We start from the raw sequence: 24,165 nt of genomic DNA, 5'->3' as shown, positions 1-24,165 counted from the left end.
CCTTTATGCTCTCCAAGCATTCAAACATACTTTCCTTCTCTGCCTTGCTAAGAGTGTAGCTGGCTGGACTCAAGTAATGGCTTCCTTTCTCCTTTGGTTCCGGGTGAAGGTCGTCGCGTTGTTCCATATGCTTTAGATCATTACGTGCTTCCAGTGTATCTTTCGACTTTCCGTATACACCTAGAAGCCAAGAAGGTTTACGCAAAGGTTCTTAGTGAGGTGCATCATGTCGATTGCGTGGCGTACGTCCAAGAATTCCCAATAGGGTAACTCCCAAAATATAGAGTTCTTTTTCCACATCGCCGCGTGACCATTTTCGCTCTCTATAGGCTGGCTTCCAGGCCCCTTTCCGAACACTACTTTAAGATCTTTAACCATAGCAAACACTGTTTTCCCGTTGCGATGTTTAGGCTTCGTACGGTGGTCAGCCTTATGTTCGAAGTGCTTGCCTTTCTTCCGTACCGGGTGGTTTGCTGCAAGGAATCGACGATGACCCATGTATACAACCTTCCTACAGTGTTTAAGATACGTACTTTCTGTTTCATCCATACAGTGAGTGCAAGCCTTGTACCCCTTTTTGGACTGTCCGGATAGGTTGCTAAGTGCAGGCCAATCGTTGATGGTTACGAACAGCAGCGCTCGTATGTTAAACTCCTCCTGTTTATCCTCGTCCCACACGGGGACACCTTCCTTCTTCCACAACAGCCTAAGATCTTCGACCAGTGGTCTTAGGTACACATCGATGTTGTTACCAGGTTGCTTGGGGCCTTGAATAATAATCGGCATCATTATGTACTTCCTCTTCATGCATAGCCAGGGGGGAGGTTGTAGATACACATCGTAACGGGCCAAGTGCTATGGCCGCTGCTCATCTCTCCAAAAGGATTCATGCCATCCGTACTCAAACCAAACCGTATGTTTCGTGCGTCCTTTCCAAATTCTTTAAATTTTCTGTCTATGTTTCGCCACTGCGAACCATCGGCGGGGTGTCTCAGCATCCCGTCCTGTTGACGCTCTTCAGCGTGCCATCGCATCATTCTAGCATTCCCCTTGTTCCTGAACAAACGCCTTATCCATGGTATTATAGGGAAATACCACATCACCTTAGCAGAAATTCTCTTCTTTGTTAGCTGCCCGTCAACTTCTCCTGGATCGTCTCGTCTAATCTTGTATCGTAGTGCTTTGCAAACAAGGCATGCTTCTAGGTTCTCTTACTCCTCACCGCGATATAGGATACAATCATTCGGACATGCATGAATCTTCTGAACTTCCAGTCCTAGCAGGCAGACTATCTTCTTAGCCTCGTACGTTGTCTCGGGCAATTTGTTTCCCTCCGGAAGAATGTTCTTGACGAGTTCAATAAATTGCCAAATGCCTTGTCACTAACCCCATTTTTTGCCTTCCATTGCAAGAACTCCAGAGTGGTATCCAACTTTTTGTGCCCCTGCTCGCAACCTGGGTACAACGAAGTTCTGTGGTCCTCTAACATCTTGTCCAATTTATGGGCTTCCTTTTCACTTTCGCAGTCCTCCTTGGCGTCCTACAACATCTGACCAAGATCATCCGCAACGTCGTTACCATCAGCATCCCTTTCCTCCTCGCCCGTTTGATTTCCTTCAAATCCAACGTACTGAGCAAAGTCCGGAATATTGTCGTCTTCCACTTCATCTTCTTCCATTTCAACACCTTGCTCTCCGTGGGATGTCCAACAATTATAGCTTGGCATGAACCCCGACTCAAACAAGTGGAAATGAATAGTCCTGGATGCAGAATACTCCTTCTGATTCTTACACTTATTGCATGGACAACAAATAAAACCCCTTTGCCTGTTAGCTTTGGCCACTCTCAAAAAATAGTGCACGCCGTCAATAAACTCTTTGGACCGCCGGTCAGCGTACATCCATTGCCGATCCATCTACATGAGTCGAAAAAAAATCGTACAAAAATAATTATTCTTACAATAATGACAGTCATACAATAATTATAAGATAATTATAAACTGTTTCAACAGTCATACAATAATGACATATCTTTATTCATACAAAAATCATAAAATATTACACCAAATAATTCTTATTTACTATTTCTAAAGTTTTAAACTAATTTTAATGTGTTTTACTTCTTTTAATTTTAATTTTAGTTTGTTTTCTAGTATTCAAGATTAACTTTCACTATAGTTTTCCTTCTCAACTATTTTATAAAACCTTCTTTAGCAAATCAACTAAATTTCTATATATTCTTTCTTCCCCACACAAATTTTCTCCCTCATCAACTTACAACTAAATTTTGGAGACAAAAAAGTGTGCAAAACATAGCTGCAAATGTAATATGACAAAAAAACATTGAAGGATGAAGTTGCAAACCTTTTAGGCACCTCCGATTTGTATGTAATTACCAAAATAAATTTACTAGAAATTTTGGCATGACCTCCCCTCTTTTTTGAAGAAATTTTGAAGCTTGCTCGGGCAGCTGGAGGAGGAAGAAGACATATATATATATAGGGGTGGGACTTTAGCCCGGTGGGCTAAAGATCCCCGAGATCCCAACCGGGACTAAAGTTACGATCTTTATACCAACCGGGACTAAAGTTACGATCTTTAGTCTAACCGGGACTAAAGATCCCGGAGGGCCTGACAGGCCCTGACAGCATTTGAACCGGGACTAAAGATGATCTTTACCAACCGGGACTAAAGATCAAATATGCCCGTTACCTTTTTTAACCGGGACTAAAGATCATCTTTAGCCCCGGTTTTTATTGCATCCGGGACTGTTGTGGAATTCGGCCGATCGACGAAAGATGGCTTCTCCACCAATGCTCCCGCCCGCCGCGTTCTTGCCAGGCGGTGGAGGAGGAGGAGCTAAGGAGCCTCCCGCCCGCTGCTGCCGCACCTCCTACCCACCGCCGCCACACCACCCGCCCGCCAGTGGAGGAGGAAGTGGGAGAGGAGAGAAAAATGAGTGGGGAGAGAGATAAGGTGAGAGGGTATGAAAAAATGAGAGGTGACATAGAGAAGGCGAGGAGATAAGGACGATGACTTACAATTTTGAACATATTGAAAGGGAATAGAGTAGGAATGTCATATTTATAGGCGGGTTTTTTTATAGGCCAGCATATAAAAACGTGGCCGTTTAACAGACCCGCCTACGAAAATAAGCTTGTTTTGGCATGCGGTGTCTCAAGAGATCCGTCCATAAGTGAAAAATAGATTTTTGTATATAAACCTCTTATGAAATCGTATTTAAAAATGGACGTCGATTTTAATAGTTACAGTCTGCATGTAATCTATAGACATCCTCGTACGTAAAAAATCGTGTTTTCTGCAGCAGTGGTACGTACTATGAACCGATCGAAACCACCGCCATGTACGTACAGCACGCGCGCGCCACATGCATGCATGCCCGCCCCGGTCGCCGTCGCCCGTCGCTGCCGGCGAAAGAAAGAAACCGTCCGTGACAAACCCAACCCACGAGGCGGCTAATTCTACCGATCGATCGAGGGGACGACCGACCAGGCGACCAGCAGCTAGCAGCAGAGGAAAACGATGCGAGACGACCGTGCGAGGCTAGCTAGCTACTAGCTCCAACGAAAGCGGGGTCTCTCTAGCTGCGTTCGCGCGCGGTGGCCGCGCCACCGCTTTCACGTACGTACGCTCCACCGGTCGACGGCCAGTCGCGTCGTGCACACGCGCGCGCGTGCGCGCTTTCATACGCCATATATGGATGGAATTTTCGGTGGTTGGCCGGAGCGTATGCACGTACCGGCAATCCACGCGTACGAGCAACAGAAAGAGAGATAAAATGTCCAGCCGTCGGAGTCGACCCCGACTGATGCTAGCGGTACTCGTTTTTCGCGCGCGCGTGTGTGGTTGTTGTTGGATTTACGGAAACAGATTCTCTACAGTAAATATAAAAGGGGAACTATGTGAATTGTGTTTTGTGTCTTGTGCGCTACTGTGAAATGCAAAAAATCACTATACAATACAGTAGATATACTATACCAGGGTCCACTATAAATTAATGTCCACAGCTGATCGGATGGTTGAGATTCTCGACTTAATACCCTATAGCCCTCTCTGCACTAGATAGTGTCTACGTACGGGTTCTCTAATCTCTATCCTGACTAGCTATACCGTTGGTTGGTTATCCCTTTCCCGTACTTTGTGATCTTCTCATCATTAGACCCATTTGAATCGTGGGAAAAAAACAGAACAGAAAAAAAATACAGAATTTTGATGGGAATACAAGTGTAAAACAGAAAAAAAAACACAATAATAGCCGTTTGATTGGACCATACGAAAAACACAGGAATTGGGAAAGATAGACTCAAAGAAAATTTTAAGAGGTTGAAACTCTTACTAAGTTTTTTAAAAAATCTATATGTAATGAGCCATTTCATAGGAATTTCATATAATTTGAAAAGTCTCAATCCTTTGAAAATCATTTGATTCAAAGGGACTCTAAATCCTATTGTTACTTTGAGAACTTGAACAAAGCAAAACACTATTTATGTTTTTTAATATATGATGCGGTTAAATTTTATATACACATTTAACCATTTGTAATATAAAAAATAATTATCATTTATTTTATTGTGAGTTGTCTTATCACTAAGTTTTTAAAAGTATAATTTATATCTTTTACATATTTCTATATAATATTTTTAAATAAGTCGAATGGTCAAATGTGTATAAAAAAATCAATAGGAACATCTATTAAAAAGCATAGGGAGTAATTAGTTTAAGTAAAAGCCTAAGGCAAGAATGAATAGGATCCAATCATACAGACCAAGTCGATCTGTTAACTCTCGGCCGTAGGTCTTAAAATTTTTTAAAAAGATAAAATCCTCAAAAACATAGGAAATTTGTAGGCTAGGTTAACCACAAAGCTCTGAGTACCAAGTATACATTTTTTTTTCAAGACAATGTTCAGTGTTCTTTGTCTCGCTTTCTAAGGACTAAGAATATTATGGATAATCTTTTTGGCGGACTGGCATAGAGAATTAGGAATATTTGAGCACATATTTTCCAATAGCACAAGTCTTTGGAATATATGAGCAAATATCATTTATATTCTATTTCTTTCTGAAATGAATTCTTAGGGTTTCCACAATTTCCATGTTTTGGATGTGCTTTTGTAGCTCTTCAGGAAAAGAAATGCACATCATTAAAGATGATGAGAGGTCTAAATTAAAAGATATCTAACAGACTGATCGAATATCATCAAAGAGGAAATTTCTATATAGGAAGAACATTTTTCAAAAAGAAAATCTTAATCTTTAGGAGTTTTAAAAATATGCATGCCATAATCTAGTAGTTAGTAGCTAAAAAACTGGGCCTTAGTTTCTATCCATATATTTTAGGTTCAATCATTAGTACACAAATTTTAAATATTGACTTTGCAGAAAATAAAAATGTCTTATAGCTCAGAACGGAGAGAGTAACGAAATACTTTATCATTTTTTCTTATTTACTCTCTTCGTTCTATATTAATTATTATATAAACTTTTTAGTCAAGATCATGAAAACCTTAACTTCCCTATATTTCACTTAATATGACTATGTGATGGAAAAAATAGAAACAAGCATACTTCAACTTTCTCGCATGCATAAGAAACGAGCATTTGTAACTGCATGCATGCATGTAGACTAAATTTACATGCCTAGATACAATAATGCCACACTTAAATGAAAGGATGATTATATATGATAATCAGTTTAGAAATTCTGGTTTTGATTATATAATAATCAATGTAGAATTGAGGGAGTATTACTCTATTCGAAATTGGATGACATCAAATGGTTAGTGGTACGTAGGACGCGTGGCCTATTTTGTTGCTCAGCCATAGCTCCCAGCCTCCCACGTCCGCACGACTATATATAGCGCGGCAGCACGATCGATCGCCGGAGCTCATCCACAAGCTCGCCGAGCCAGCCGTTGCACCGGCCGCGCCGGAGCGAGCACACGGCGGCCGCGTGCGTGCTCCAATATGCCCACGTCGCGGCGCGCGCTCGCCGGCGGCGCTTTGTCCATGCACGTCGCCTACTTCCTCGCCATCTCCTGCCTCGGCTACGGCCTCCTCGGGGTGCTCAAGGTGCGGGAGCCCGGCGCCGCGCCGCGCCGCATCGACCGCTTCTTCACCGCCGTGTCGGCCGCCACGGTGTCGAGCATGTCCACCGTCGAGATGGAGGTGTTCTCCAACGGCCAGCTCGTGGTGCTCACCGTCCTGATGCTCCTCGGCGGCGAGGTGTTCGTCTCGCTCGTGGGGCTCGCGTCCAAGTGGTCCAAGCTGCGGAGCGACGCCATGGACAGATCCCGGCGCGTCGAGAGCCACGGCGACGTCGCGCTCGCCGACATCGACGGCGGCGACGTCGAGAACCCGACGTCGTCGGGAGAGGAGGCGGCGAGCCGACGCCGCCCGATGGACGCGGACACGCTGCGGCACAATGCGGTGCGCGCGCTGTTCTACATCGTGCTCGCCATCTTCGCGGTGGTGCACGTCGTCGGCGCCGTGGCCGTCGCGGCGTACGTGCTCGCGTCGCCGGGCGCGAGGCGGACGCTGGGGGACAAGTCGCTGAACACGTGGACGTTCGCGGTGTTCACGACGGTGTCGACGTTCTCCAACTGCGGGTTCATGCCGACGAACGAGAACATGGTGGTGTTCAAGCGGGACGCGCCGCTGCAGCTGCTGCTGGTGCCGCAGGTGCTGGCGGGGAACACGCTGTTCGCGCCGCTGCTGGCGGCGTGCGTGTGGGCGGCGGCGGCGGCGACGCGGCGGGAGGAGCTCGTGGAGATGGCGAGGGAGGGGGGCAGGGCGGCGGCGGCCGGGTACGCGCACCTGATGCCGGCGCGGCGGTGCTGGATGCTGGCGGCGACGGTGGCGGCGTTCGTCGCCGTGCTGATGGCGCTGGTGTGCGGCATGGAGTGGGGCGGGGCGCTGCAGGGGATGAGCCCGTGGGAGAAGGTGGTGAACGCGCTGTTCCTCGCCGTGAACGCCCGGCACACCGGCGAGTCCACCGTCGACCTCTCCATCCTCGCGCCGGCCATCCTCGTGCTCTTCGTCCTCATGATGTGAGTGCTCTCTGTTTCTCTCTCTGACCTAAGCTCTCTCAGGGTCTCAGCTCTTCAACCTAGCTAGTACTCCATCTGTCTCATAAGTTTTCGCTTTTACTATTTGACCACTTGTCTTATTCAAAAAATTTTGTAATTATTTTTTTTTGACTTACTTTATTATCTAAAGTATTTTAAGCATAACTTTTCGTTTTTTATATTTGCACAAATTTTTTTGAATAAAACGAGTGGTCAAACAGTGCAAGCAAAAACTCAAAATCCCTTATATTATAGGACGGAGGAAGTACTTGTTTCCAAGCTTCCTGCATTGTACACTATAATATTCTAGAACCATAGTCTTTTATTACTACTATCCTAGCCCAAAAATATAATAACATAGAATTAGACTAAATACATTTTAATACTACGAATCTGGATAAAGTAGTATAGATTTGTACTACTTAAATATGTCCTGTCCTTTCTATGCTGTTATATTGTGGACAAAGGGAGTAGCTAGTAGGTACGCAAACCATTTACATCATCACATTAAAATGGGAACTAGTTTTACCATGCATGTTAACTTTACTCTCCGGACCTCTAGAACATATGTTTTCCTTTTCATTAGTTCTCCTACCAATTTTGACATTGTTAGTAGCATGTTTTGCGATTAAATCACAAACTATAAATACATAGAAATGTTTCGTTGCAACATGCATATATGTGGAGGTGAGCCATGCATGCGACCCATAACAATGACACAATGCCAATACCTTTGTCCCAAAGTGTATTAGGTTGTGTTCGTTACCGGTGGTTGAAAGCAAATTTCTCATACATGAAAAATGGAACGGTCTAATAGCACTTGGTTAATTCGGTATTAGCTTTAAAAACTTAAAAATTAGATTAATTAATATGCTCTTTTAAAGTATTTTTTTATAAAAACCATACTATTTAACAATTTAAGAAACGTGCGTGCGAAAAACGTAAGAGTGTTGCAAAGAACGCAACCTTATTGCATTGCCGAGTGTAGTGGCACTTGGCATCGATGTCCTTGAGTGTAAAATGTCAGGATCTCTCAGGTGGAAACTGCAAAACCACTTGAATTATTGAGTAAAATATCGGATGGTCATATCATAATGACAAATTAAATTACAAGTACTAATAGTGAACGAGTGATGATAGGAGATGTAACGGCCGGTGGCAAGTGGGTTCTCTTCTGCAATGGAATCTTCTTCGGTTCTTCCCTTCTCCGTACGTAATAGTCACGGACAAAAGCACATCAAAACACTATAAACTCGTCAATAATTCTTCGTATCCTAATTAATTTGCTCATCGGCCACAGCAAGAGGACACATGTTTCTTTTCTGTGGTAGGACAGTCCCAACCCATAACACTAGACATGGTTTCCATAAACTCTACATCATCAAGAAGTACTAGACACTACTCTTCCAATGCAAACACCACTATTTCATACTTCAATTTAATGCTACTTATCTCACATGATGTCTTGGATGTTGTGTAGAAACCATGTCTCTCTTTCCTCATTTATTCACTTGCATATTATTTTTTGTCCTAAGTAGCAACTTATTTAATGCTATGGACATCATCCTAATTATTGGGTTGAGAATGGCCTTAGGTAGGTAGATGCATGTGATGGAGAGTAGTTTCAAACGTCAAAACACTGTCCCATTTCCCAGTTCGTGACCATAGGTAGGAGTTGACCGTGCGTTGACCCTTTCTCCTAGATTTTTGACAGATTTTTTTTTATTTTTGCCAAAGAAGAAAAGGATAGCTCTCCTCCTAGCTTCACAGAAACCACAACGCAGCACACCACTTCAACTTGCAAGAACACCACAATCAATTTGCTGAAAGGTAGGAGTATTAATATTCCAAGTCTCCATTCAAAAGCCTGCATGCATCACATGCCACACCTTCTGTCAACCTGAGAATATGCTCTCCGCGTTCTCAGCAAATCTGGTCACCTGGGAGGTTGATGACTATTACTTCTAATTTTGTTCATGTCAAAATGGGAGGCGCATAGTTGCTAGAATTTGTTCCAATCTTTGGTTCTTCCAGATGATTATGGCTCAATTTTCACATGCAATTCCATAAAATTCGCCATCTTTCCCCAGTTGATGCATGGAGTACAAAATAGTGGAGCACAGTAGTCGTCATTCGTCAACTTTTGCAGCCTGGTTTAGGAACTGGGATGTGTGCCTCTGAAAATGACCTGCATGGCTAAAGCAGGGTGATATCTCCTGCCGATTGTCGTAGCGCGTGCAAAGGAATTTCTTCACCGGCCAGCAGTTGTTCCCATATTGTTCTCTCAAGGCCATATGCTTGTGAATCCAAGCTTCCAGTCAGTTGAGCCATTGTTTTCATCTTATTGTCGCATCATTTACAGAGAATATAACCAAGCACCAGAATGTTCTTGCACGTCACCTGAAAGATCAAACCTTAGACAAGCAGAGCTGCAACTCCTTCCCTGAATTATTTCTCAATAATGATCTGCTTTTGAACATCCGAAGATGATAATCCACCCAAGGGTGACTTTCTGATCGCATTTCGTTAAGCAGCTGCATCGACATGCATGCATTTTCAATGCCCAAAATAAGCAACTAATCACTGAAACTTTAATTGGAAAGATTGCTGCAAATTAACTGATGTCTGTTTAAACTCGTACCGTTTGTTGTCTCATATTCTGCTTCATCTTGCCTCCAGGTATCTACCTCCGTACACGACGTGGTTCCCATTTGAAGAGAATTCCACTACTAAGGATAGTAATGCAGAGAACCAGGGAATCAGACTGCTCGAGAGTACACTTTTGTCACAACTCTCCTACCTGACCATCTTTGTCATTGCCATCTGCATCACCGAGAGAAGAAAGCTCAAAGAAGACCCCCTCAACTTCAGTGTGCTAAGCATTGTTGTCGAAGTTGTCAGGCAAGTCAGACTAAATGGTTTCTTACCTGAGAAAAAAAATGCAGACCAAGTAAATTAACAATTTATCTGATGAAAACAGCAAAACACAAAGTAACACTTGTCAGGTATTTCTGAATCTTAATAATACACAATGAAAATAGTAATGTTTTCTTTCGTGGAATCTGACGGATCTGCCCACATTTGCAGTGCATATGGAAATGTGGGGTTCTCAATGGGCTACAGTTGCAGTAGACAGATCAATCCAGACCATCTCTGCACAGATAAATGGACTGGTTTCGTAGGGAGATGGAGCGACTCTGGCAAACTGATACTCATTTTTGTGATGTTCTTTGGGAGGCTCAAGAAGTTCAGCATGAAAGGAGGCAAAGCCTGGAAACTTAGTTAGATCTTAGATGCAGTACCAGCTGAACATTGCAGGTCCCTGAGGGTAGGAAAAAAGTATAAAGATGTACTCTTTCTCTTCCGTTTGTTTGTATATTCATTTTCACATAGACAGGAACCTTCCACTGTCATCCTTGCACAAAGCTCACCCTCCACTCCAAGTGTTGGCAGTTTCAGATCAGGTGAATGAAAGTTCATCACAAGAAATCAACATAGGCTAATTAACCTGATTCACTTCACATAGAGATGCTTCTGTCACTGGCTCCCTGCAATGACCATTTATTGCATCCATGTAATGCTAGTAAAAGGCCGGATGTCATTGTGATGGCTGCAATACTTAAATACCCACATGTTAAAAGATATGTAGATGTCTATCAAGTGGTGATCAGTTCATACAGTACGTCCAGAAGTACTTTCTTCTGAAGCAAGGGCATCTAGAAGAACCTGAGAGCTGAGATCACAAAGATTGAAAAAACACTAGATTGCTTATCCTAGTCACTACACTTTTCTGATAGAAATTAAAAAGGACACACGTGCAACCAAGGGTGCATCAGTGAAAAAAAGAGAGAATAAAAGGGAAAAGGGAAAGAAAATCTCCACTACACATTGTGCATTCTGGTACACTTGTTCCCACTACAGAAGATGTTGATTATATAGCAATAAAGCAAACAATCTAGTATTTGTGGAATCTGAAAGATAAACCTCAGCTACATACAAAAATAAAACGAGGTAACAAATTGTAATCTGTTATAATAAATATATAAATGTTCAATTAAGTGAATGCAAAGGAAAACCAAAATTAGCCATAACTTTGATACCAGAATCTTCAACAATGGACTGAACAGCAATATGCAGTAGTAAATTCAAAATAATGGTTACTATAACTAAATTTCAGTATCATGATACACAGGTGAATTCTATTAGGAAAACAGGGACAAATTTGTAGTCCAAAACTAGTTGCACATGCAACATTACTGATTTCAGCTAAAGAAGAACACAACTAATTTTTTACAATACCGTATGATAATAATAGATTAAAAAAGAGTGAATTATTGAGGCAGAGCAGGTTTACGTGTGAAGACAAACAGCTAATCTAAATTGAGGATATTCTTATGACTCAAAAAATGTGAATGAAGGATTCTAATTGCTGACAATCATTTCACTCAAGAACATATAGTAGTTAGGCATTATAATATTCTAAGCACATGCTTGTGCATACACCAATCATGCCTGGGTTGGGGCCCTGTACACACCATCAGCATCATGATTCTGCAAAATGGGCACATCTGTCTTACACCATCCTACATATTAAGATCCAGAACTTGGTTGCAGTGAGCAATGGTGGCAAAGACAGAATCATTGAAACCTAAGAAACACCTTCCAGTAGCCAACTCCAGCATACTGAACACTATGCCCACAAACCTCCAATGATGCATCCATTCAGTTCAATCCTAGTTACATCACAGCATCTGCCATTAGCCATGAAAATCCCACAGCCCAAGTTCCAAGTGGTTAGGGACATTACAGAGAAAGTTAAGCACCTCCATGTGTTTATCTCCATGAGGCTTCGTTCCCTCTCCAAATGTGCAGTGTGTTTCTTCAGACGCTGTTTCTGGTTTTTCATGTTCCAAAGCAATCCATTAATAGTTCAACTTGTGTACTTCATCTCAATATCCTTTGTTGGTTTCCTTGCTCTGAAGATCCTCAAGCCACGACACAAGCCAACTCCAAGGGACCTGGATTTGATGTTCACTTCTGTGTCCACAGCAGCAGTCTCAAGCATGGCAACAGTAGAGATGGAAGACTTTTCTAACCAGCAACTCTGGGTGTTAATACTTCTGATGATATTGGGAGGAGAAGTATCCATTTCAATGCTGGCGCTGCACTTCAACAATGCTGAGACCAACACAAACGAAGTCCTCCCAAAAAGATCACCTTCGACGAGAAGGAATATTGAATCCTTTGATGCTGTAAATGATAGCAATCAAAATAGTTCACAAGGCTTCCAATCAGAAGCAACCATATCACTTAACTGGGTACAGGGAAGCAGAACCATGAAACAGAAGTGCCGCAATATGTTGGCTCATATAGTGACAGGCTACTTCATAGCAGCTGTTGTTTGCAGCTCCTTAGTCATTATTATTTTTGCTCAGATTGACTCAGATACAAGACAACTCCTGAAGAGTAAAGATATCAAAATATGGACGTTTTCCATCTTCACAGCAGTATCCTCATTTGCAAACTGCGGCTTCACCCCGGTAAATGATAACATGGCAATATTCAGAAAGAAATCCAGTCTATAACTTCTGGTTACCCCACAGGTTCTAGCAGGCAACACTATATTATCGCCACTATTGAGGTTAAGCATATGGATCTTGAGGAAGGTTAGCAGAAGAGAAGAATATGCCTACATCCTTCAGCATCCAGAGGATACTGGCTACAGGTATTTGCAATTGCAGAAGAATTCAGTCAACATGGTTCTCACTGTTGGGGGGCTAGTTCTGCTGCAAGTGATGTTTCTTTCCTATTTTGAGTGGAACTCAAGTGCCTTAAATGGAATGAACTGATTTGAAAAGTTGGTTTGCTCATTGTTCCAGAGTGTGAAACTGTGAATACAAGGCATGCTGGTGAAGCTGTCATTGAGTCCAATACTAGTTCTATTTGCACTTGTCATGTAAGTATTCCCTATAAACATTTCATAATATTTATTATTTTGAAGCATTTATCAGGACTTTCAGAATTTTATCATAAATATGGCACAATCACCATCAGTAACTGCAAAGGATAAATTAAGCACATAATTTCAGAACGAAACAACATAAACAATTATGAGCTTAAAATCTTCAGATATTTTTTGGTTGAAATTGCTTAGTTATCTTAATAAAGGAACACAAAACTAGTTCACTTGTTGAAGGCCAGCCTTATGTTCTCGCAAGAGTTTCAGTTTAAATGAAGTTCTAGATAATAACATGGAAGTATGAACACTGTCTCGGTGAGAAACATACTTGTTTACTACAGCTAAGTCAGCAATTTGTGTACTCGAAAAAGAAAAAAAAGCAGATAAATGCATAGAACAAAATCAAAACAACCATAAAATCCTGCACTATGACAGAGGTCACAACATGGCGGAGAAGAACAGATTCCACAATCCAGATAGTCAATTCATCAAAAAAATAGAAAAGCATGCTAGTACCCACGTAAACTTCAATGACAACATGCCATTAACTTATTTGCAGGTACTATCCTTCTGATAATTCAGCTCTCCCTATCAATGCTGATAACAAGCCTTTGACAGAACGAGGAAGAAATTCAAATGATCAGGCCATATGGAAGAATTTTATCATTTCAAAGTCTGCTTGCTTAGCAATATTCACAATTATAGCATGCATAACAGAAAGGAAGTCAATATCTACTGATCCACTAAATTTCAACATTTTCAGCATAGCATTCAAAATTATCAGGTAAGTTCACATCCTTATTTCTAGGAAAACCCTCAACTATGGCCTAGGAAATAGGAATGATTTCCATCCCCCAACTTTGAAACCATTACTACCCTCAACAATGGCCTTCCAAATTAACTATGTGCATGGAAAAGAAATATGAAGAAGGTCAGCATAAAAGAAAATTATGTTTGCACCTTCCAAGCAATGATGCAAAATTTTCTTTCACAGTGCATACGCCAATGTGGGATACTCACTAGGCTATAGCTGCGAGAGGTTGCTGAAACCTGATGCTACCTGCAAAGCTACTTCATATGGGTTCGTCGGCAAGTGGACCGACGAAGGTAAGCTGATGATAATTTTAGTGATGTTCCTGGGGAGGTTTAAAAAGTTCACCCTCACAGGAGGAAAATCTTGAACGTCCATGTAATTAAACATCACTACATCAGTAGGGAGTAAACTGTACGATCACGAGCATTATAAGCAAAAAAGTTTGAAGGTGTAAACTGTAAATCAATCAGTTGATATCATCATATCACCCTAAGCATGGGGAAACGAAATTCGTCTCGATATCCAATTCCTCGGTAGGAATTCAATCGATATTACATGAATGCGATGCGAGAGCCTCGAATGGGCTAAGCGAGAATCCATTCCGTGATCAGTTCACCGAGGGGAAAAGTACGAGGAACGCGTATCGTATCGCATTACGCATTGGGATTTGATTTCGCTAGCCATTAGCACGAGAGCAAAAACACGGGCACCCAGATCAGGGAAATGCAGAGCATGGAAAGAGGGGAACTACCAGGAGAAGCGAGGTTGCAGAGGTGGCCGGCGGCGAGGCCGCCACGGCAGGGCATTGATTGGGCTTGTCCCCGTCCTCGGATGCGCGGCGAGGCGCGGCGCGGCGAGGCGGGCAGAGGGAGACATCGTCGGCGGCGGGAAACCGAGCTCCCACGCGCCGCGACAGGATCGCGTCCAGGGCGACGGGCACCGCGCGCGCCGGCGGCGGGAAGAACGCCGGCGCCTCCCGCCGCCGTCGTCGGCTGTTGCGGCGGACTGCTCGCCATCGTCGGGCTTCCCCAACGACTGGGCCTAAAAAATGGGCCTAAAGAGCTAATGTTTGGTCCTCAAGTGGGCCCAATAAACTGTGGGCTATATATCAGCCCAACACATTTAGGGCCCTCATTTTTTTTCGCCGATAAATGCTAACGATATGTTGACTGAAAATCTACCTCCAAATCTTGCAGATTTTGGTCCACCGGATGAACTTTGCGATTTGTGCTTCAGGCCTTCTCCTCCAACTCCGGCGACTTTCTTCTCCGGCGCCAGCGATACCCTAGACTCTGGCAAAGGACCCTACGGGTTAGGATCCCGGGTTGGGGTGGGGGTTGGAGGGGGAGGGGCAAGAGGGGGGAGCTCGCCGGCTTTAGAGGGATGGCTGTGGGAGGCGGCAGCCCTCCTCTCGCTCATTCTCCCACCGCCACTCCCTCCCATCGCGCATTCCACCACCACCGGCCGATCCCCCGCCACCGCCCGCCTTGCCGGCTGGCCGAAAGGCGTCAAGTTGTCAATGGCGCCGTCGAGCCCCCCCCCCCCCCCCCCCCCCGGCTGGCCCCCTCCCCTTTCCCTCCCTCTCCTCTTCTTTCCTTAAGCGGATGGCGGCGAGCTGTCCCTGCACCGCCGTCTTCCCCGTCTCCGACGGCGGGGTGCCACCACCGGCCGCCTCCTCCTAACACACCCTTCCTCTTTGCCCCCGCCGCCTACACCGGCCCACCGCCAGCTTCTGACCCCGCAGCTTCGGCGTCGCCGCTACGTCACCCATTGGATTCGCCGCCCACCGTCGGGCTGCCGCCTCCCACGGCCATCCCTCTAACTCCTCTCTCTTCCCCCTCCCCCTCCCACCCCCATCCCAACCTAGTACCCTAACCCGTAGGGTCCTCTGCCGGAGTCTAGGGTGTCGCCGGCGCCGGAGAAGAAGAGGAGGTCGCCGGAGTTGGAGGATAAGGCCTGGAGCACGAATCGCAAAGTTCATCCAGTGATTCAAAATCTGCAAGATTTAGAGATAGATTTTCTGTCAATATATCGTTAGCCTTTCCGTAAAGAAAATCAATCCGGGCAATTTATGAGCAGCTAACTTAGCTTACTTATTAAAACAACGAATTCGAGAGGATCGGAGTCATCAGCTTCGAACTTTTTTGTTCACTGCTAGTTGTGCGTCCATATATCGTGGGGGCGGCATCCACATACGCAAAGATTATTGATCAGCAGAAGGAAACAAAGATCATGTTTCTTCCACATCATGTTACCTATCATCGATCAAATAGCCGTGTCCACATCTGTCATACATGCTGGCCGGTACTCCATGTTAGCCAAATCCATTCTCTCTACCAACCTCAGATCCTTGAGAGGGTGTCAAATATCCTGGCAAAATGCTGGTTGAACAGTTTAAAACCGCTGTGGAAAAAACAGGTTAAAGTTGAACTATAGTGCATGAATAATTAATGGTCTCTTCGGATTATAGCCAAAATAAACCTTACCAAATTTTGGTATTGCCAAATTTTTGGCAATTTGACAATATTGCCAAAGTTTTAGTAGGATTTCTTACTTATTTATCAGAGTTTAGTAAGAAACTAAATAGATGCACATATTTTCACAATTTTACCAAAAATTGGTATGGTTTGAAATGATATCTATCTGAACAGGTCCTAAGTTTTAATTATTTTAAAGAGATAATAGCTACTTTAGTCCCTAAAGTTTCTCTGTAGGATCAGTTTAGTCCCTAACCTTTTAAATGGTCTAAATAAATCCTTAACCTTTGTCATAAAACCTAGAATAGTCTTTGGGTCCACCAAAACCATCATATGGATATGCCATGTCATCATTCATGCAAAATCTATAATAAATTGTCCAATTTACCCTTACGTATATCATAGAAAAATAAATATAAGGGTGAATTAGACATAACCATAGGAAAAAATACTTCCTTTTTTCACCATTTTGAGGTATATTTTTGCTCTTGCATATACCATATATTTTTTTTAACTTTTTCCTTTTGTTTTTTATTTTCCTATGCGTAAGGGTAAATTGGACAAATCATATAGATTTTGCATAGGAAGGTGACATGGCATGTCCATGTGGCGATTTTGGTGGGACCAAGGACTATATTAGCCCACATGACAAATTTAAAGGACTTGTTTGGACAATATAAAATATTAAGAACTAAAATGACCCAGGAGCGAAACTTTAGTGACCATATTAGCTATTCTCCCTATTTTAAACATGAAAAATAGATTTATTTGATATTTTAAAGCAAAGACAATTTTCAACGAAACATACCATTTGATAGGTAAGTTTAATAATTTGGAAAAACGTGCTAACAAGTCGAGATAAAATCTTTCTGACTTTCTCTTACTCCTCTTCAGCCATACGCTCAAGCTTTAACTGAAGTCCATAGAAAGCAAGCGGCAGCGTGCAATGCGTGTCCAGTGCAGCGGCGCATGCGCGTGAGCGCGTCAATGTCGTTAAGAAACAGTTACATGTACCTGTCAGTGGCACAATTGGGAGCTCAATAGCAGCTGAGATTTTCAGCGAGGCAAAAGACATACAGAAGTAGAAGAGATGGTGAGCCAATCAAAGCACAAACCAACGCGTAGTAGCTGACGGATTTGAATTGTCCGCACATGAGCTCTCCCAGCCACTAAATCGGGGAGCCCAAAGGAAAAAAATTCTCTCAATTATTGCTGCGTGATCCACTGCATTATTGTCCGATCACTCAAACAGTGGTCCATCGAAGCTTTCGGCTGCTCGATCGATCAGTTGCCATTGCCGTTTGCCAATCTCACCTGCATGCTGTATCCATTCCGACTGAACTGGGGTCTGAACTGAACTGTTCAGATCAGAGAGAAGAATATAAAAAAACATTCAGTGACACTAGTGTTAATGCTTGTACATTTTACCAGTGCGGATGAGGTCCCGAATTGTCGATAGGTTACAGCTGCTGCACACAGATGCATGGACCAACTTCACTGGCAAGTGTAGCGACTTCCTTGACTGCTCAGGAAGAAGGGAATCACATAGACCAATCTGTAACAAAAAAAAAATGAAATATTTTAATCAAGAGAATAGTGTTGTTGTAGGAAAAATTGCCACGAGTCCTTTTCGGAGTACCAAAAATCCCTGGATTGGCTTGTTCCACAGCCACAAAATATGCTAACTAAGGTACCATCAGCATCATTGTTGTGCGAACTGAACGTACTCCTCTTGCTACAAATATAGACCAAACACTTGGGACTCTAAAAAGTACACACCACCAATGTTGATTGTTTCATCCTACATATTAAGCTCAGAGCATCCTCACATTGGGCAGCGTTACACAAGTACCAACAATATTAGAAACCTACCAAATATGCCATTGAAACACACTATGGGTTGCCAACTCCAATACCACCTTCTATAAGCCCAAAAAATTTGTTGAAGAATGCATCCACCAAGTTTAGTGCTAGATACCTTGAAGCGTATCAAACTATACATAGCCATGAAGCTCCTGTTACCGAATTCGGAGGTGCCTCGGATCTATTGGGAGAAAGCTCAGCATCTCTGTGGGTTCCTGTCCATGAAGCTCATTTCCAGAGCCAGATGTGTGGCAAGTTCTGTCAAACAATCTTATAGTTTTCTGGTTTGCAAAAGTAACCCTTTGGTAGTTCAGCTCGTTTACTTTGTGATAATCTCATTTGCTGGTTTCCTTGCTCTGAAGAATCTCAAGCCCCAGGGTAAGCCAGGTCCAAAGGATTTGGACCTATTGTTCACCTCTGTGTCTACACTTACTGTCTCGAGCATGGCAACAGTAGAGATGGAAGACTTATCTGACAGGCAACTCTGGGTTCTGATCCTTCTGATGCTAATGGGAGGAGAGGTGTTCACATCAATGCTAGGGCTCTACTTCAACAATGCCAATGCCAACAGAAATGAGAACAGCCAGAGAAGTTTACCTTCAATCAGCTTGGACATTGAATTCAACAGTCCTGCAAACAATGGGGATCACAAAATTACGGAATGTGGCCAATCAGAAGAAACTATGTCGCAAAACCAGGTACAGCAAAACAAAAGCATAACATATAATCCTTGCGCTGTGTTGGTTCGCATAGTGACAGGTTATTTCGTAGCTACTGTCATTTCCAGTTCTGTCATCATTATTATTTACTTTTGGATTGATTCAGATGCAAGAAATGTACTGAAAAGTAAGGAGATCAATATGTATACCTTTTGCATCTTCACAGCAGTGTCCTCGTTCGCAAACTGTGGCTTCACGCCACTAAATAGTAACATGCAACCCTTCAGAAAGAACTGGGTCCTTTTGCTCCTAGTGATCCCGCAGATTCTAGCAGGCAACACCTTGTTTTCACCACTCTTGCGGCTATGCGTATGGGTTTTGGGGAAGGTCAGTGGAAAAGCAGAGTATGCTTACATCCTTCAGCATCCTGGGGAGACTGGCTACAAACATTTGCATGTGAGGAGAAATTCTGTTTACATTGTTCTGAGTGTTACTGGACTGATTCTACTGCAAGTAATGTTTATTTGCTCGTTTGAGTGGAACTCAGAGAGCTTAGAGGGAATGAATTGGTTACAGAAATTGGTAGGATTATTATTCCAGAGTGTTAATACAAGACAAGCCGGTGAATCTATCCTTGATATATCAACACTTTCTCCATCAACTCTGTTGCTATTTGCAGTCGTCATGTTAGTATCTCCTCCAAACCCTGTCTTCTAATGAATTTAACTAAATCAGTAGAACACTTAGATTAGTTATTACAGGAACATAACAAATTATCAGGAGAAACTGTTGGAAAATTTGATAGCTTCATCATTTATAACTTTGAAGATTACTAAACACATGCATTCATGACCACTGCAGCTTGCTAGGTTTTATCGATTTTATACGTCACCGAAATAGTAGTTATGAACTTCAAATCTGCATCTAAATAACTACTGTTGAATAGAGAAAGTGAGACTACTTTGAACAAATAGGACAGAACTTCTGACAAGGGTTTAAATGAAAAGTAGGCAGCATACAACATGTTTTATGTGGAACAGCATGTTTCCTACTCCTTGTTAACAGATAATCAACTTGCTTGCAGGTACCTTCCTTCCGATGCTTCATTTCTCACTGCCAATGCTGATAACCAGCCCTTGACAGATAAAAAGACAAACTCGATTAGCAGAGCACTGTGGAGGAATTTTACCGTTAACAAGCTTTCTTGTTTAGCAATGTTCACATTCCTGGCATGCATAACAGAAAGGAAGTCAATTTCTTCTGATCCACTAAATTTCAACATCTTCAGCATAGTTTTTGAGATAATCAGGCAAGTTCACATCCTTTTTTTTTTGTCTGCCCATAACAGAAACTATGGCTACATCAAAATTACATCACTGAAAATCCGAATTGCCTAGTATGATCACTAAGAACCACTGAACCAGCATAATTAAATTTGCAAGAACATATCAAATCTACGACCTGTCATTTTTTTTTCTTTTTTGGTTGCTTACAAGCAAACAGAAATAACGCCATTTTATTTCCACAGCGCTTTCGGCAATGTAGGCTACTCACTAGGATACAGTTGCCAGAAGTTGTTGAAGCCTGATGCCACTTGCAAAGATGCTTCCTACGGGTTCGTCGGCAGGTGGACCGAGGAGGGTAAGCTGATAGTTATCCTGGTGATGTTCCTGGGGAGGCTCAAGGAGTTCATCCTGAAATGAGGAGAAGCTTGAGTGCTCACGTGCCACAAGGACCAGAGCGTGCAAGCTTTTTTAGAGATTCCACATTAGTTCATTGATTCGGGCCGATTGACCCCGAATCACGATTGGCAAAACTGCAAAAGGAGGAATTTATCAAGCTTTTTTTAGAGATTCCACATTAGTTCATTGATTCGAGCCGATTGGCCAAATCACGATTGGCAAAGCAAAAGTGCAAAGGGAGAAATTTATCGACATCGCTTAGGCCGTGTGCAGTGTGCGAACAATCTTCATCACACGAACGGAGAAAGGATCGCGCTCCAGTGCTCGCTCGCGTAAACGTCTATCGGCCATGGGCATTGTGTTGAGCCCTAACTAAGCACCATGATTATAAGAAAATTCGAAGAAATGTGGAAGGAAAAAAAATCGTAACCTACAAGGATGATAGGATATAGGAACTGACAGAAGAGGACGGCGAGGAGCGGGGTCGGGGGACGGTGGAGGCATCCTCCGCCGGCGAGCTCCACCACGGAGGCGACGCCGGCGCCGAGTCGCCGCCGCGCTGCACTGCTCTAGTGCTCTGGCTGGGAGGGCCTAGAGTAGCAGAATGGGTCAAGATTGGGCCGCGCCCTCTACGAAGCCCATGGGCTTTGGGCCATTTGCTTACGCTGATCTTTAGGTTTGGCTGTTGGATGGATTTGCATTTGCGCACCTTGAGACGAGCTCATCACCGCCATGTGCTTTTATGTCATGCTTGCACCAACAGCACCATTGCACGGTAGTACCATTTTTCAAAAATATACAAGACAAACGCAGGTGTTCACAAACGTGCACACATACCATATCTTTATAAATATCTCAAAAGACTGCACAATATATTTTAAAATTAACGAAATGACCGTATCTCACTAGTCACTATGATGGTTACGTCGTTGCCTACCACTGAAAAAAAAAGTAGCCGTAAATACGAGCAATTCTCTTGGATTTGAAGTGCCTCTCCAATTTAAAAAGAAAAAGAATAATAAATGCGTCATGGAACTTTATCATGACTTTATCTTAAAATATAAGCATCCCTTTATCTTAAAATATGAGCATTTCTAAATTGTTTGGCAAATATTAAGATTACTCAATGATCAAATTTTGAATTCTAAAATTGCTTAAATTCCTCTGCCAACCACTTGATTGATTGAAACTGCATATATTTCGTCTTTGAATTGGAATCACTGCCTAAAACATTACTGTGGTACAGATTTTAAATCCTAAACATGGTTATATTTTGAGGAAGAGGAAGTGCTTCATACGAAATTCACAAGAAAGTAAATCAAATATACAAGTGCTCTGTTTAAGAAACCAAACGAAAAGAGGGTATCTGAGAGTGCGATTGCATGCAGCCGACATTACCACGTGAAAAGAGCTTGGTAAAAAACTACAAGATTCCCAAAGTAATATAAGCATCATTGTTTCGCTTATACATGGTTATACTTATCAATCAAAATTTAAATTTTCAATCTTAATTTGGAGTTGATTTTGTGATTTTGAATCGAAATTTATTTTCAATCTTTGCTTTTAAATCGTTGAGAACACATATATAAAAAATTCAATTTTTTTTCGTTTGTAAATATGTCGTTTGGCCTATTCCTCTAATCAGCGGAACGATAAGGCCATATATAATATAATGGATATCAACTGGGCATAATTCAGTTGTTCATAATCCTTGATTATAAAATCTATCCACAAGGTCACCTAGGTTTAGGTCTCAAATTTGACACATGTGCTCATATTTTTATTAGGATTTAATCTCAAAAAGTAAAAAACGCATAGGGATCTTTCGGCTAGCTCTACAAGGTGGTGGGTTAGACGATTTGGGTTCAAAGTTTTACCCCTTCTAATTATTTAATATTAGTTCCATACGTAATATTTGCGTCTCAAAAAGTCCATGTGTGATGGTCAAAACACGTCCGTGCACCTTATGAAGTTAAGCCTTCAAATCTTAAGTATACTATTTTATAAGTCAGTATCGTGTATGCATGACCCTCCAATTTGTTAAAAAAAAAAAACAAACGTGCGACTCTAAATCCCATGAACCGTCATCACCTATGTCGACTTTTATAAAGAGCAGAGAAATCAGCAGCTCACGCACATAGAAATAGGACGAGCCAACAGAGTTCAAAGCAGCACAGGTTAGTGCAACGGAGCGCCCCCTCAGAAAACGAAAAGACACCTAGAAAAATGATATTTCCTTCGGCCGACCCGGCAAAGAAACCCAAGAAAAAGGGAACCCTAGAGAAACGATGTAACCTAGGGCCTGTTTAGATACAGCAACATCGGATGTTTAAACACTAATTAGAAGTATTAAATATAGACTAATAATAAAACCAATTCTATAACTCTGCGAGACGAATCTATTAAACCTAATTAATCCATCATTAACAAATATTTACTGTAGCACCACATTGTCAAATCATGACATAATTAGGCTCAAAAGATTCGTCTCGCAATTTACATACAAACTGTGTAATTGGTTTTTTTTGTCCATATTTAATGCTCTATACATATATCAAATATTTGATGTGACGGAAAAGTTAGAAGTTTGAAGGGAACTAAACACAGCCTCAAAATAAAACCAACGGTAATTCCCTTTTCTAGTACCATCTAACTTGCTCTATATGTAGTCTCACTAAAGTGTCAAACCTAAGCTCTAAAGGATATATACAGCGTGACACGGTTACCCCGGTCGTGGGAGCCACAGGAGAGGACACGTGGGCTAGTGGAGGAACGTTGCTCACCTCCTTTTGTCGTACCTTTACCTTGCTGGTCGATGTGTCCAGGTCTCATGAAAGGTAAAGGCAGCCAGCACCGGGAAAGCCCTCCACGAAGAAAACCGCTTTAGACAGCCCACTGATGAATGATGACGAGAAGGTCAAGCAGCGTCGCATCCAGCGATTTGGATGGACGGGATGGCTTGTTCGTCCGCCTAATGTGAGGGAGAATCCAATTCTCGAGTCCCGACGATCACAGAAACGAAGAACATGTTGCCGGCCGGCCTAGTGGTGCAGGGCAGAACGGTATCCGCGCGGCCGCGCCTAGCTGTGCAATGTGCATCAGCTGCAAAGGAGCAATGTCCTGTTCTTTTCTCCAAAAAGAGTGGATGAAGATTAAGATTTTTTGGCATATTTTTTAAACTAGTAAACGGTGTTTTTCGTAAAAAACTTTCTATATGAAAGTTTCTCTAAAATATCATATTAATCTATTTTTTAAGTTTATATAATAATTAAAACTCAATCATCATACGTTAATACTACCTCGTTTTAGGTAAAAAACTTAATCTTAATCCTAATCTTCATCTTCATCTTCATCTTTATCTTCAGGAGAAAACAACACCACAAGATATATTATTTGGATCTCACCACAAGCACAATTCCAATAGAAATTAGCAACATATTTTATGTAATATCTAGATTTGATTTAATTGGGACATCATTAGCTAGCACTATGAGCAATTTCTTTAGCATATCCTTGAACTAAAAATACGAGGAAAAAATTAATACAAGACGTTTAAAGTTTATATATGGTCCTTTGCTACTGAACACCTAAAAAAGTGAAACATTTATAGGACACCTAAAAACCT

At 42.4% G+C, this 24,165-nt stretch overlaps 2 protein-coding genes, 2 long non-coding RNA genes and 1 pseudogene across 10 annotated transcripts in view; 3 read left to right on the top strand and 2 right to left on the bottom strand.

Annotated features, from left to right (window-relative positions):
- Positions 1-5,905: 5,905 nt before the first annotated feature.
- HKT1;4 (probable cation transporter HKT7) lies at positions 5,906-11,054 on the top strand. Of its 3 annotated transcripts, none has more exons than NM_001402420.1 (3): positions 5,906-7,068; positions 9,766-9,987; positions 10,174-11,054. In NM_001402420.1, exons 1-3 carry the CDS (start codon positions 5,987-5,989, stop codon positions 10,370-10,372), a joined length of 1,503 nt encoding a protein of 500 aa, NP_001389349.1. In that variant the 5' UTR covers positions 5,906-5,986; the 3' UTR covers positions 10,373-11,054. The 3 variants fall into 3 exon arrangements, with proteins under 3 accessions (NP_001389349.1, NP_001389350.1, NP_001389351.1); NM_001402421.1 differs by having other exon boundaries at positions 9,766-10,091; NM_001402422.1 differs by having other exon boundaries at positions 9,766-11,054.
- Positions 8,885-14,896, bottom strand: LOC112938780 (uncharacterized). Its single transcript, XR_003242097.2, has 3 exons — positions 14,611-14,896; positions 9,728-10,013; positions 8,885-9,620 (listed from the first exon to the last, which is right to left on the bottom strand). It is a non-coding gene; the product is annotated as an uncharacterized lncRNA (long non-coding RNA).
- Positions 11,407-14,342, top strand: LOC107278357 (cation transporter HKT1;1-like; annotated as a pseudogene).
- Positions 14,897-17,261: 2,365 nt separating the features above from the next.
- Positions 17,262-24,165, bottom strand: part of LOC112938776 (uncharacterized) — an 11,805-nt gene continuing 4,901 nt past the window's right edge. Inside the window, exons 2-6 of the long non-coding RNA XR_010741130.1 lie at positions 20,413-20,552; positions 19,068-20,084; positions 18,797-18,829; positions 17,765-17,891; positions 17,262-17,694 (exon numbers count right to left, since the gene is read on the bottom strand). This is a non-coding gene — a long non-coding RNA (uncharacterized lncRNA). The remainder of the gene's footprint in view (positions 17,695-17,764; positions 17,892-18,796; positions 18,830-19,067; positions 20,085-20,412; positions 20,553-24,165) is intronic.
- HKT1;1 (cation transporter HKT4-like) lies at positions 18,103-20,792 on the top strand. 5 transcript variants are annotated; one of them, XM_066309210.1, is made up of 5 exons: positions 18,105-18,450; positions 18,562-18,897; positions 19,085-19,544; positions 19,943-20,167; positions 20,387-20,792. In XM_066309210.1, exons 2-5 carry the CDS (start codon positions 18,861-18,863, stop codon positions 20,559-20,561), a joined length of 897 nt encoding a protein of 298 aa, XP_066165307.1. In that variant the 5' UTR covers positions 18,105-18,450; positions 18,562-18,860; the 3' UTR covers positions 20,562-20,792. The 5 variants fall into 5 exon arrangements, with proteins under 5 accessions (XP_015633651.1, XP_066165307.1, XP_066165306.1 ...); XM_066309209.1 differs by having other exon boundaries at positions 19,025-19,544; XM_015778165.3 differs by having other exon boundaries at positions 18,103-18,450; positions 18,562-19,544.

This window comes from Oryza sativa, chromosome 4 (genome assembly GCF_034140825.1).
Source record: "Oryza sativa Japonica Group chromosome 4, ASM3414082v1".
In the NCBI taxonomy this organism is placed as follows: Eukaryota; Viridiplantae; Streptophyta; class Magnoliopsida; order Poales; family Poaceae; genus Oryza; species Oryza sativa.
The sequence above is the reverse complement of the archived record's forward strand: the minus strand, read 5'-3'. Positions and strand labels throughout refer to the sequence as shown.